The sequence below is a fragment of the Hemitrygon akajei genome, chromosome 22, assembly GCF_048418815.1.
Source record: "Hemitrygon akajei chromosome 22, sHemAka1.3, whole genome shotgun sequence".
Classification (NCBI taxonomy): Eukaryota; Metazoa; Chordata; class Chondrichthyes; order Myliobatiformes; family Dasyatidae; genus Hemitrygon; species Hemitrygon akajei.
The window spans coordinates 53,758,314-53,773,460 of record NC_133145.1 but is presented as its reverse complement, the minus strand read 5'-3'; the positions used below and the strand labels follow the sequence as shown (position 1 = coordinate 53,773,460).

Sequence of the window (15,147 nt, the reverse complement as noted above, 5' to 3'; positions counted from 1 at the left end):
CAGTAATGGGGAGAGTGTTGAGTGAAGCTATGCCCACTGGTTCAAGAGCCTGATGGTTGAGGGGTAAAAACTGCTCCTGAATCTGGTGGTGCATGTCTTGAGGCTCTTGTACCTTCTTCCTGATGGCAGCAGTGAAAAAAGAGCATGGCCTGGATGGAGAGGGTCCTGATGATGGATGCTGCTTTCCTACAACATGTGCTCAATAGAGGGCAATACCCATTATGGAGTAGGCCATTTCCACAAAAAATAGGGTTTCCATACAGGAGCATTAGTGTTCAAATACTAAGCCTTGATGTAACCAGTCAATACACTCTCCACCACACATCTATAGAAGTTTGTTAAAGTTTTAGATGTCATGCCAAATCTTCACAAACTTCTAAGGAAAGGAAAGGCACTGATGCAACATCAATAACTCTCGGAGATGGGAGGCAAACGATAGGCTTTTATTAGCAGCAAAATGGAGCACAGCATCTCGGAGACTGAGGGAGGAGCAGTGCCTCCAGTCGGCTTCATACAGGGGTCTGTGGGAGGAGCCACAGGAGCAGTCAGCAGAGGGGTGTGTCCAGACAGGTATACATAGTTTACCACAGGCACCATCGTGCTTTCTTCATTACGGCACTTAGATGCTGGACCCAGGACAGATCCTCTGAAATGATAACACTGAGGAATTTAAAGTTACTGGTTCATGGACCTCTGGTCTTCTCCTCCTAAAGTCAATAATCATCTTCTTGATCTTGCTGACATTGAGTGAGAGGTGGTTGTTGTGGCACCACTCAGTAAAATTTTCAATCTCCCTCCTATATGCTGATTCGTCACCACTATTGATTTGACCAATGACAGTGGTGTCATTAGAAAACTTAAATATGTCATTGAAGCTGTGTTTAACCTGACAGTCATAAGCAGCCTTGTGGGGCACCTGAAGTTTACAAGTGAGGGAATTGAGGATCCCGTTGCAGAAGGAGGTGTTGAGGCCTAGGACTGAAGCTTATTGATCAGTTTTGAGGGGAAATTAGTACTAAATGTCAAGCTGTAGTCAATGAATAGCAACCTACACGTTTGTAATTAATGCACCTTTGCTATCCAGATGTTACACCTTTGAGTGAAGAGTCAATGAAATGGCACCTGCTGTTGATCTGCTGTGACTGTAGGCATACTGGAGTGATCCAAGTCCAAGGTGGTAGTACTGATGAAGCAGGGATGCTACATAAGGACTTAGACAGATTAAGAGAATGGGCAAAGAAGTGGCAGATGGAAAACAGTGTCGGGAAGCATATGGTAATGGACTATGATAGAAGAAACAAAAGCATAAACTATTTTCTAAACAGGTAGAAAATTCAAAAATCTGTGATGCAAAGGGACTTGTGCAGGATTACCTAACGATTAACTTGCAGGCAAATACAATGTTAGCATTCATTTCAAGAGGACTAGAATATAAAAGCAAAGATGTAATGCTGAGACACTGGTGAGGCCACACTTGGAGTAATGTGAACAATTTTGGACCCCTTATCTAAGAAAGGATATGCTGTCATTGGAGTGGATTCAAAGAAGGTTCATGAGAATGATTCTGGGAATGAAAGGGTTATTCTATGAGGTGTGTTTGATGGCTCTGGGTCTATATCTGTTGAAATTTAGAAGAATGGGGGGGGGGGGGGAGGATATCATTGAAATCTATTGATTGTTGTAAGGCCGAGATACAGTGGATGTGGCAAGGATGTTTCCTACAGTGGTGCAATCTAGGATCAGAGAGGCTTCTCAAAATAGAGGGACATTCAGTTAGAATAGAGATGAAGAGGAATTTCTTTAGCCAAACGGCGGTGACTCTATGGAATTCATTGCACAGGTGACTCGGGAGGTCAGGTATTTGGGTGTACTTAAAGTGGAGGTGGATAGGTTCTTGATTAGTTAAGGTATATAGGTTACAGGGAGAAGGCAGAAGAACATGGTTGAGAGGGAAAATAGATGAACCATGATGAAATAGTGGAGCAACTTGATGGAATGAATGCCTTATGCTGCTCTTACCTCTTACAGTGTTATGGTCTTGTCTGCTCAAAAAAACTCATTCAAACCAGTGAAACAGAATCTCCATGCTCAGAACCATATTGACCACCCCTGAGCAGCCTCTACCTTTCATAAAATACATAAATCATATCCCCAAGGATTTTTCATACCCCTGGTGTCATGTTCACCACCTTGTAGCTCTCTAGATTATCTCTGAAGCCCTTCTTAAATATTAACTGTCTAGATTTCTGGCACCACATTTGTGGCTTGCAAAAATGCAGAAATCTCCATCAGACCCCAGCTGTCTCCTCCCTTGCTTCCTATGCATACCTGTATAGATCTCACCCGGCCCTAGAGATTTATCACCTCCAATGCATCCGTGATAGTTAACCCTTAAACAACTACAGAAGGCTGGTGAGTTGGGAGATCAAAGGATTTCAACACAAGATGAAGGAAAGACGATACCTTTCCCAGTTAAGGATTGGGTGCAACCTAGACAGTAGCCTGCAGATGGCAGATTCTCATGCAATTGCTGCCCTCATCTATGTTTGTGGTACAGTGGATATGTAAAGTGCTTTGGAAGTAGCTCAGTTAAGTAATTCCAATACATATAACTGGGTATTATTATCCAATTTAGAAAAAAACATATCAATAAAGTGTCGCTGCTTTACTGTCGACACACTCACACACATATTACATTTGTCACCACATTAGAAATTAACACAATTTTATATGTAAACACCTACCAAGATGCCACCCCATCCTTGATTTGAAAGAAAATCAACAGGACTTGTAACTCCAGCCTTAAACGGGAATCGCAGCAAAAAGTCAAGGTGAAGTGGGTTTATTTCCTTTTTCATTAAAAAAACCTATTCAAGCACAATATTAAGAATAGAATTTAAATCATGCTGTTTACACCCTGTTAGAATTTTAACACCCTTTAACTTAAGAACATATCAATGGTTTATCAATAGTTTAAAACTTAACACATACAAGTGTTTTTTTTTAATTCTCACCTAGCATTTGCTTATATCATTTCTCCCAACGGACGCTTCATGATTTAAAATCTTTTTCATCCATACTATTTATAAAGATCTTGATTAACACCAATATACTTTCATCATTTTATATACAGTATATGTAATTCTTACTACCATTGTTTCATAGTATAAATGTTCTACATTGTTAATTTAACAGAAAAGAAACTACTTCTCATTCCTTTCTCTAAAATATAAAAATAGCAGCTGACAATCTATTTTTTCCAAAGGTGCTTGTCTGTTCTTTAATCTTTCTATTACTGGCATAATAATCTTTTTATGGCTATGCCTATGTCTTAAAATTAGAAATGGTAAAATAATAAAAATATACTCTTAGACACAGAAATTTTGGATATGCATGGCATTATTTATGTACTTGAAGATGAAACAAGAGACCCTAAATTTTGGACCAAATACATTCAGATTTCTCCTAATGCCAATATTTAATGCTTTCAATCAATGTGACTAATAGATTTTATTTCCATTCTTCCTACCAAAGCAGATAACCTAATATTTCCTTACATTATAATTTAGCTGCCACTTTTTGCCCATTATTCAGATTCTTTGAGTTGAACTTAACTGTCAACGTAGGCACATTATACACAGATCTTTTATCAAAATCTCTGCTATAGTACACTAGCAAAAAATAACTTTGCTTCTCTTACAACACCGTACATTAACAAATATTTTCTCTATATCCTTGTTGCAAAAGAATTTGAGTACAAGGGTAAAGATGTCTTGCTAAGATTATTTAGGGCCACACCTTGTGATAGTGTACACAATTTTTAGAATTAAAATATTATACTTGCTTAATGAGGGAATGCAAAGAAGATTCACCAGATTGACTCATGGAAATTAATAGGCTAGGCCCCTATTTTACAAAGTTCAGAAGAATGAGAGGTGGCTACATTGAAAATAGGAAAATTTTCCTCTGCCAGAGTCATCAAAAACTAAATACAAGGGGTAAAGCAAGCCATTTAAGGCTTAAGTTAGGAGAAATTCTTTCCTCAGCAAGTCAGGGAATTACAACTATTCATCATCCTCTGTTGTGGGAGCTCATACTTATATACAGATAGATAGATAGATACTTCATTGATACCAAAGGAAATTGCAGTGTCACAGTAGCATTACCAGTGCATAGTTATACACATATTAGAAGAGAAGTAAGAAAGAATAAAAAATAAGTTAATGTACAGGAGCCTAACAGGAGGGGATAATTACTTCCCCGGCTACAGAGTCTAATGGCTAAGGGTAAGAATGACCTCAGATAGCACTCTTGGAGCAGCACAGTTGTCTTATCATTGATATAGTGAAATATTTTGAAACACGTCACAGGATAATTATTAAATAAAATGTCACACTAAAACAGAAAATGCCTCAGCAATCTAGCAGCATCCGTGGGGGGAGAAACCAAAGGTAATGCTTCGGCTCATTGACACTTCTACAGAACTGGGAAATGAGTAAACAAGCAAGTTTAAGTTACAGATAAGGGCTGCAAGAATTTACCAATTGCTATTCCTACCATGGCATTTTACTCCTTCCTCTTGTCCTCGCACCATCCCAGGACCCAAAAGTCCTTCCGAGTGAAGAGCCAGTCATCTGCACTTTTTTCAGTTTAGTGCAGTTATATTCAATATTTATGATGTAATCCCTTGTCCATTGAATTAATGCAAAGTGCACACAATACCCCAAATTTGTTTCACCAATGTCTTAAGTTTTTTCTTTGAATTTCCAGATTCTGGGTTTTCCTTTGCTCTAAAATGTTGCATGTCACATAAATTTCATGGCAGACAATATTTTGATCTAAGAATGATGTTTTAAGGGAAACCATAAAGGACGAAAAAGGATGGAGAGGTTTAGGCAGGAAATTTAAGCACTTACCAGTTTGGGAACTAAAGACATAGTCAGCAATTCTAGTATGTAATTAAATGGGAGATGATCTAGAAGCCAGATTTTGAGAAGGATGTGAATTTTAAAATCAAAGATGAAAAATTTAAAATATAAAATGCCATCTGCAATAAGTTTACCAGAAGTTTACCTGAAAAGCGACCTGAGCTGTGAAGATGAGTTTATCTCTTTCAAACAGACCTCTGGTTGTATAAACAAAAACTGAATAGGTGATTTCCTCTGTGAGATTGACAACACGATCATTAACATCATCTGCAGGTACTGAGCGGTGAATGGCATTTTCAAATACAACATGAAAAGCCTAAATAAATAGAACAAGAATTAATTAGATACTTCTAATATTGAAATTAAATATAATTTTAAATAATTATCAAAATCAAATATACTGGGAATTATAATTAATAATTGTCAAAATGGGGCCCAGGGATGCTAGTGCACAAATAACCTCCAATGATTGGACTGGAGGCAGGACGCCGTCACCAAATTGCTTGCTCATGGTAGCTTGTGCATCACTGTGCTCTCCAAATTGTTGACGGAGTTTACACATTGACAAGACCATAAAGAGAATGTATTAATTAAAAAGAGGTGTATTATGACTTAGTGCTGAATGTGGATTAATTAAGTGCCTTATACAGTATAGTCAGATTCTTGAAGCAATTCTTCCTGTCTTTAAGAACATTAACACCTCACAGATTGTAGTAATGAACACATTGTTTGAATTGAATTAAATTGACTTTATTTCTTACATCCTTCACATACATGAGGAGTAAATAGTACGTACAACAGGACAGTCAATATAGTATAGAAATACAATTGTATCAGCGTGAATTAATCATTTTGATGGCCTATTGGAAGAAGCTGTCCCGGAGCCTGTTGGTACTGGCTTTTATGCTGCAATACCATTTCCCGGATGGTAGCAGCTGGAACAGTTTGTGTGATTGGGTGATTACACATCTGTCTCTGTAAATGTCCTGAATAGTGGGAAGTATACATCTACAGATGTGCTGGGCTGTCCACACCACTCTCTGCCCAGTCTTGTGATTGAGGGAAGTACAATTCCCATACCAGGCAGTGATGCAGCCAGTCAGGATGCTCTCAATTGTGCCCCTGTAGAAATTCATTAGGATTTGGGGACTCCACAATCAGCTCCTTTGCTTTTCCAACATTAAGGAAGAGGTTATTTTCTTGACCCACTGTGTCAGAGTGATGACTTCTCTGTAGGCTTCCTCATTATTATTTGAGATGAGGGCAATCAATGTGGTGTCATCAGCAAATTTAATTAGCAGATTGGAGCTGTGGGTGGCAACACAGACATGGGTACACAGAGAATGAAGGAGAGGGCTTAGGACATAGCCCTGAGGGTCACCAGTGTTGAGGGTAGAGGAGCAGAGGTGAGGGAGCCCACTCTTACCACCTTCCGGCAGTCTGATAGGAAGTCCAGGATCCAGCTGCACAAGGCAGGGTGAAGGCCGAGGTCTCTGAGCTTCTTGTCTGTCTCCTTCTTGTCTGGTGTGACGACCTGCCTATAGCTCCTCTCTGTCACCTCTTCACTTTCCCTGACCAGAAGGTCATCAAGCTACATCTCCAGTTCCCTAACACAGCCCCTAAGGAGCTGCAGCTCGATGCACCTGACACAGATATGGCCGCCCAGGAGGCTGGGAGTCTCCAGGACTTCCCACATCTGACACCCAGCACAGGACACTGGCCTCACACACATTCTTCCTGTCTGTATTGTACACAGATAACCTGCCTTGCCTCGACCCGTTATCACCGAAGCCCCAATGAGCTAAAGCCTTCCTACTCTGTCACCCACTCTAACGCTGTCTCCTTTTAAACTCTTCCCACTGTTCTCACTGGTTGACATCCACGCGCTTGCGCAGTCATGCCCTGATCAAACTGCTGAAAGAAGAATTTTTTTGAGAATATTAGTACGAGGAGGACTGCTTTGGTTGAGCTTCTCCACCAGCTATTCTAATCCAGTGGTACAAACTAAAGAGAGCCCTTCCTGTAGTATTACAGTGTATCCACATGCAGCAACATGTTGTGATCCTGCTGGGCACGAGGATTATACAATTTACCTATCTGGTATCTGGGTAACAATATCACTGACTGGAACACTCAACAAGCAGCAAGAGCTTGAAATTTATAATGCTTATAGTTTAATATTCTGATTTGCAAATTAACCTTTGCTACTTTTGAGGTATATTGTACATATCGCTCTTTAACACATTTAAGCTGAAATGAACTTTTCTAGCCATTCTGCATTTCAATTAGAATTCTGTTCAAAACACTTTTTGAGATGAAGGCTACCTTTAGATATAGGCAGTGACACAAATTTTCCATTTCATCTCCATCTCCCCAACACATTCCCAAAGCTATTTCCAATGAATAGACCAAGTAAATAAGTGTAGTACCAGCTCAAATATGCTTGTGCACATTGAGCAATCTCCAAATTTCCCACTCTATTACAGACGTTAAACAGTTTCTTCCCCATTATTAATTCCTAGGCTTAACAAACATTTACTTTGAGAGAGAACTGGTAAATAGGATTGATCTTGTTGAGGTCATCAATAACGAAATAGAGCAAGGATGCTCTCTGTGCAGCTGGTCTATAATTTTCTCTTGCCACATTTATTTTAACCTCTGTAACCTTTGCTTCAGCCACCTGCAAAAATACAAAAGATGAGAATTAATACATTCAAGTGCAGTTAACAGCAACAACTACTGCTTCACTGTTTTCAAAGCAAAAGATTGTGTTGACACAGTTAAAAGTCAAATAGAGAATAAATCTCAGTTAAGTAAAAGACAGCTGCATTAAGTTATTTAGATAAAAATAACTTAAGTTAACATTAAGTTATTACATAAAAATAAATTTGAAAACACACTATATTCAGTCACAGTTTAGCTCCAGAGGAGATTTTATGAATTAAATGTAAAATATCTTTTTGTGAGTGGAGATTCAGAGTATTAATGGTGAAATACAGTGAGTACTATGGTTTCAAACATAATTCTTTAATGAACCAATCCAGCAAAAGCAGCTCCAACAGACAGATGTTTGGGGCCTCTGATTGTAGTGGAATTAGATCTATGAAATATTTCAAATGTCTGAATAAATTTCATTGATGGAGGAACAGTTTATACAGTATAAAAATTTGTAACACCATTAACACCAGCCAACCTTTCGTTCTATTTCAGTAGCAGTGTGTTTGGTTGTCTCCAAGTTCTCTACCAGAGCTGTATCACCAAGAAAATTTCCTGAGGCTTCAGAAAGTCGAGCAAGAAGGGAGTCTTCTAATTGTTTAAGAACAATCTTAAACTCATTCTGTTGTGTTGTAAGATTCGCCTGAAATATTAGAGATAATTGTCTGATCTTAACAAAACTTCTACATATGGTTGTTTTTGTAAAAATGCACTTTTGGCAGAGAATTTTAACTATTTGAAATTTATGTAGAAATACAAATGTAATCTCCAGAATTGCTCTTCTGTTAAGAGAAATCTAATATTACATTCAAAGATTTAAGTTAATTAACTGTTAGTAAATTACATCAACAAAAGTTTTGATGAGGTCAGCTTGCCTGGTTGAAATACTCAGTCAATATACTGTGAAAGAAAAGTATCCTTCAGAAGACATTTTGTTAACAATAGAACTTTTGCTAAGAACAATTTATAAATGGCACCTTTTTAGAATTTCCCTGTAGGAAATTTACCTGCCCTGGCAACACTTCAGATAATATAAAACTCTTGATCTGTCCTAAAAGCATACATATTTCTGGAATATAGAAAAGTATAACAGGCAATCTGGAAACAACTAGGATACAAATACAGGAGAAACACGACCAAACTATCTGTGCTTCACCAATGTCAGTCAAAGCAGAATTATCAGCCAAGATTCACAGAAAACTCTTGCATTCTTCTTCAGAACTGCTAAGGGATCTTTTATATTCAGAGGGACAAATAGTGCCAAGTTTTGAAACTTCAAAACATTAAACTAATGCAAAGGAAGACACGGGAGTCTGAAATGCGATTCTAACTTTGTGTTTACTTTAAGCAAGGCATGCACGTATCACATGGTAATGTGATGACATATGCAATACAGGTATTTATACATATAACTCGTAATGAATTAATTAAACAAACAAGAATGCTTAAGTCAGTATATGTACATCCAAGATTATTCAAGTATTACTTAAATACACAACACTCCTTCCTACTTAGCTACAACTGCAAATCACAATACAGCTACTATATACAGATATCCACAGCATGGTAAATTTTAAAATTTAAATGCTGTAGAGTCTTTCTTACTCTCAGAGGATAATGTCTTTCCAGACAAGGGGAGCACTCTGCTTGGCAGGTGAGACATGTAGCAGTGAAACAATCTCAGGTTCTGGAGCCTTCTCTGTGGTGATTGTGGGAGTTGACTCTGAATCTACAAGAAATGGTTCTGACAGCTCTAGACATCTTTCCTCCCCATTCCTCTCTCTGGATCTACTTTGATCACTTTCTTTATCTTTCTCCCATTCCTTTTCTTTCACACCATTCTGTCTCATTCACTTTCTTTCTCTCCATCTGTTCTGTCCCTTTTCTACTTCTAGTTTGTGCATCTTGATCTTGAGAAGACTATTTGGTTCAATGGAGTATTCCTTTATTAATCCCTTTACAATTTGATGTCTCCTATTGGTTTCCTCATCCGCAACATCATCTGATGAATCCTCTGTTTTCCTATCTCCATTGACACCATTAATTAATTTGCCATTCACTTCCAGTGTAAGCTATATTCCTTGTCTATTGTTAGTTTTCATATTGTAAATCTCAAAGTTATGCAGTCCTGGGCCACTTTCACCATTATCGTATTTTTCATCAACATCATGCAGATTGATGTTCTTTTTTAAACTGAAACTTGACTTCTTAGCTTTTTCACTTCCCTGTGCAGTCCATTTATTTTTGCCTACCCAACATGCTTTTCGTGTGTGTTCAAATTTGTTGCATTTTCTGCAAGTTATGCCTTTAAACCTGCATTGGTCTGGTCTATGTGAGCCTCTGCCACAATGGTAACACAATTTGTTCAGCAATGCTGGTTTCTGTTTAGACAATGCAATTTTGTTAATGATTACTTTCATTCCTAACTGCAATTCAATTGCATCTCCGTCTGCACTTTCCATTGCAACAATGATTTCAACTGCTCTTTTAAATGTAAGCTGTACTCCAGTCAGGAGCTGTTTTTGAATCCTTTCTTGTAAGATTCCACAAACTAAACAATCTCTCAGTGCATCATCAAGCCCTTTGTTGAACTGATAATGCTCAGACAACTTCTTCAATTCTGCCATATACGCTGTAATGGACTGCCCTTCGTTTTGATTCTGCTTTTGAAATCTAAAGTGTTCAGCAATCAACAATGGTTTTTGTTCTAAATGTTCCTGCCTCACTTTCACAATATCAGTAAAGCTAACTTCTGCAGGTTTGGTTGGAGCAGTCAAAGCAAACTACACACCTTTAAACCCAATATACTAAAAAGAACTGGTACTCCTTTCTTACTGGTTATTTCATTTGCTTCAAAATACTGTTCAATTTGCCCTGTATATAAAATCCATTTATCTGTTGAGTAATCAAATGTGTCTATCTTTCTGATGCAGCTAGCCATTTCTGTTCTTTCTTTATGATTATTATCACCTGCTACTCACTCTTTACGAACCTTGAATTCTTCCATTTTATTGCCTTTTGTTAACACTTGACTGTCTCTGCACTTCGTGTGCTGCTTTTTAAAAAACTTAACCACTGTTACAAGGCTACTGTTGCATCAATATAATTAAGAAGAAAATTTCATTTGATTTCAAAAGTATTGCCAAATTTCATAAATAATATTAAAAATATCACTGATCTGATTATGTATCCTATATTAACAACATAAAATTTATGCTCTATCTGAATGAGCAATGTTATGGAAAATATACTACTGTGACAAATTTTCTAAGATATTCATTAAATGTGTATTTCTACAAATTTGCCTTTTTATTTGTGTACTTAAAATGTACCTTCAGTTGTTCTAAGTCAGGACGTTCTTTTGCAACCACCGAAGCTAGTAGCTGATCTTCTAAACCATCTCTTGTCACAAGGAAATTAATCAAAGTGCACTGAGCTTGCATTTCTGGTTTGAAATGTGGATTAAAATACTTGGTGTGGAGGATCATTCTGAAATTGGGATGATATTCAACCTCTTTATCCCCTATGTGAATATATCTAAACCAAGAGTAAAATAATAATTATTTAAATCTCTAGGTTATAGAATAAGTTGTGCTAAACTTTACAATATATTTATAGATATAAATATAAATGCAACCCTGTTGTCAATTTATCTGTACTTGTTCTGAGAAATGAGATAGAGATCATACCAGTTATCTTTTTTATACCCAGAGAGCAGGTGGAACTGAACCTCTGAACATATTTAAGGGTGAACTGGTCAGATTATTGATATTCAGAGGAGTCACAGGTTAGGATTCAAATGAAACATGGAGCTGAGGCCAAGATTAGAATAGCCATGATCTTATTGAATGATGGAAGCTTTCTTGAGAAACCACACTGTGCAATGTTGCTGCTAATTCTAAGGTCCTTGTAATTCATGTATATAGTGCTGGATATCTGGGGGCTTTCCTGGTAGAATTATGCATGCTTGTATATCTGCAGCAAGCATGTTTATTTTCATCATATTAATGACTCAGAAGGAGATATATCCTGCTTGCCATTTCTAGATAAATACCTACTATGCAGCATGTCATGGCTAGGTAATGTGTAAAATGGCTGCGTAGGACAGGGAGGAAAGGTTACTGCAAAGGAGTTCATATTGTTAATGTATTGTCTAATCACTATAAATAGCATTGAAAAAATGGGTCAGTTTCTAATTGGCAAGCTGAAACTTGTGGTGTGCCACAGGGATCAATCAATGCAGGGGCATCAGACATTTATAATCTATGCCAAAGACTTCCATGAAAGTGATCAAGCACTTTGTAGTTAAATGTGCTTGGGAAAGCAACCTGTAAAGACAAACAGAGAGCCTGTGAAAAGACGTTCTTCTGTTAAGTGAATGGACAAAAACTGCAGTATAACATTAAAATTAAAACATAAGGTTATCCATTTTGAAAGAAGATTCAAACAGCAGAGACTGTAGAATGCTGTTGCATAGAGAAATCATGGTTTCTTTGTGTTGTTAAACCCAGAATATCTGTACTGTTTTTGTTTACTAATTTAAGGAAGATGGGTCAGGAAAGGTTGATGAGGTTGCTTTCTGGTGTGAAGAGATATCAAAATGTTGATCAGATACAGCTATACTATATTATAGTACTTTATTCAAAGATACGTTGTAAAAGAATTCATAAATTATACAACCTTGAGATTTGTCTGCTCACAGGTGACTACAAAGCAAGAAACCCGTAACAACCCAATTAAAAAAAAAAAGACCAACACCCAATGCACAGTGAAAGAGAAAAGAAACACTGATCATGCAAACAATTGAAGCGAGCAACAGTATTTCAAACCATGTTCAGCCCTTAGATCCGAATCCCCGGAGCAACCAGAATAGGCCCAAGCTTCGCTCTCAGTTCACCATATGAGTGGGGCAAATCACTGTGAAGCTCACGGGCACAAAGCACAGCAAGGCAGTCTCACAGTGTCATGGAGAGAGGAATAACATCATGGGGGAATGAGCAAAATTGGCCCGACCCTTACCTCCAGTCCCAACACCCTGCCCTTCCAGTCTATCTGAACCAGCATTTAAATTGTCCAATTGGTGGATTCATGCCCCATTTGTAAATTGAACAAACAAGTTATGACATCTAAAGAGTAAATGACAGATAATCTTACTTTCCCTTTTTGATCGTGTTTCTTCCCAAGAGAGGATCCAGCACAGCTTCCACGGTCTCACTAATATTTTCAAGTAATAAAGTATCTCCATTGGATACAGCATTTTCAATGCTGTCAAGATATCTGCATACCCAATAAAAATATTACTTGTTTGTATAATTTAAAATAATAGTTTTAGGGATAACAGTAGCTAGAAGTTAGATCATGCCAGGCTCGGGGCATAATCTAAGTAAGCAGATTACATGTGTCTAAAAGCATTGTGGATAGTTTATGGGAAACTGGTTATTATTAATAACTAGTTCACTTGTCCAAGAAGTGTCAAGTTTACCAAATTGCCTAGTGTTCATCATGGTATCATCAATAGCATCATCAGCAAACTTCTTCCATCTGTGGTTTTCGCCATGATCATTATTGACCAGATACACAAACTGACCAGCCTGCGTAAACATTTCAGATACAAGAGGTCAAAGGTTGAATATCCTGGAGCTAATGAAGAAGTTATCATCCTCACACAGTAGTGTCAAGAAAACAACCTCTCCCTTAATGTCACAAAAACAAAGGGCCCAAAGGACCACTGGGGACCTGAGTCACCCCAACCACAAACGGTTCCAGCTGCTACCTTTCGGGAAACAGTACCGCAGCATAAAAGCCAGGACCAACAGGCTCTGGGACAGCTTCTTCCATCAGGCCATCAGACTGCTTAATTCGTGCTGACTCTACTGTATTTCTATGTTGTGGTGAACTACATATATCTGTCTGTACACCCCCCCGCTGACTGCTCCTGTGGCTCCTCCCACAGACCCCAGTATAAAGGTGTTGGAGGTCTGAGCCCAGCCTCTCTGTCTCCAGGATGTAGTATTGTGGTCAATCACTGCTTGTTCCTTCTTCCAGTCAATAAAAGCCGATACCTCACCTTTACGTCTCAGAGTGAGTTATTGATGGTGCATCATATGTTATATTGACTATCCTGCTGTACGTACTACTTGTAATAAATTACTACAAATCTACCAGCCACGAGTTTGTTGGAATACTTTTGTAGGACAAAAACCTGCTTGATTGGCACTTCATGCACCACCCTTAACACTGATTCCCTACATCACTAGCACACCGTGGCTGTAGGGTATACCATTTATAAAATGCTCTGTGTTACTCAACCTTTACTCCAAGAGTACCTCTCAAACCCAAGACCTTTACCACTTAGAAGGACACGAATAGGAACCCCACCACCTGCATATTCGCCATCAAATCACACAACATCCTGGCATGCAGTATACGCTACCAGCCCCTCACCATCACTGAGCCTAACTCCTGGAGTGTGACTGTAGTTGTTCAAGAAGGTAGATTGCTATCATCTTTTCAAGGCCAATTAGAGATGGGCAATACATAATTGCCTTTTCATTAAGCACTAAACTGCAGCTAGTGAGTGACAGCAGATCGATATTAAGGGCGTATATCTTGCCAATATAGCACGTTCAGTAGATTCTATTTAAAATATTCTGTTATGGCCTGGATGGGGAAGTGGAGGGAGGGGTTGGTGGATTTGCTGGTGTCGCAGGGGTTGTGGATGGTGTGGAGGGATGTTGGGGGTTGCAGTTGATGGGATGCAGGGCTGGCAGATGTAGTTCAACCCCAATCAGTGTAGGGTGGTTCATTTTGGTACGTCGAGTGTGATGGTGGAGTATAGTGTTGATGGTGGGACTCCTGGTGGTGTGGAGGATCTGAGAGAACTTGGAGTCCGTGTCCATGGGATGCTCGGGGCTGTTGCGCGGGTTGACTCTGTGGTTGTGAGGGTTTGTGGTGCATTGGCCGTCATTAACCGCGGGATTGATTTTGAGAGCCAAGAGGTGCAGTAATTTTGCAGCTGTGTCGGACCCTGGTTGGGCCCTATTTGGAGTGCTGTGCTCAGTTCTGGTCGCCTCGCTGCAGGAAGGATGTGGAGGGGGAGCGGAGGAGATTTACAGGGATGTTGCTGGGATTTGGGAGCATACCTGATGGGGGTGGTTTGAGTGAACTTGGTCTTTTCTCCTTGGAGTGACAGAGGATGATAAGTGATCTAATATAGGTGTATAAGATGATGAGAGGCATTGATTGTGTGGATCATCAGAAGCTTTTTCAGGAGCTGAAATGGCTAACATGAGAGGACAAAGTTTTAAGGTGCTTGGAAATAGGTACAGAGGAAATGTCGGGGTAAGTATTTATTTTTTTTACGCAGAGAGTGGTGAGGGTGTGAAATGGGCTGCCAGCAACGGTGGTAGAGGCGGATATGATAGGGTCTTTTAAGAGCCTCCTGGATAGGTACATGGGGCTTAGCAAAGTAGAAGGCTATGGGTAACCCTAGGTAATTTCTAAA

The 15,147-nt window shown here is 38.8% G+C and overlaps 1 protein-coding gene across 1 annotated transcript in view; it reads right to left on the bottom strand.

Annotated features, from left to right (window-relative positions):
- Positions 1-15,147, bottom strand: part of LOC140714860 (dynein axonemal heavy chain 17-like) — a 249,147-nt gene that overhangs the window by 24,044 nt on the left and 209,956 nt on the right. Inside the window, exons 64-69 of the mRNA XM_073026542.1 lie at positions 12,798-12,920; positions 10,976-11,180; positions 8,122-8,286; positions 7,468-7,608; positions 5,074-5,244; positions 2,745-2,867 (exon numbers count right to left, since the gene is read on the bottom strand). Coding sequence (XP_072882643.1) covers positions 2,745-2,867; positions 5,074-5,244; positions 7,468-7,608; positions 8,122-8,286; positions 10,976-11,180; positions 12,798-12,920 — 928 coding nt within the window. The remainder of the gene's footprint in view (positions 1-2,744; positions 2,868-5,073; positions 5,245-7,467; positions 7,609-8,121; positions 8,287-10,975; positions 11,181-12,797; positions 12,921-15,147) is intronic.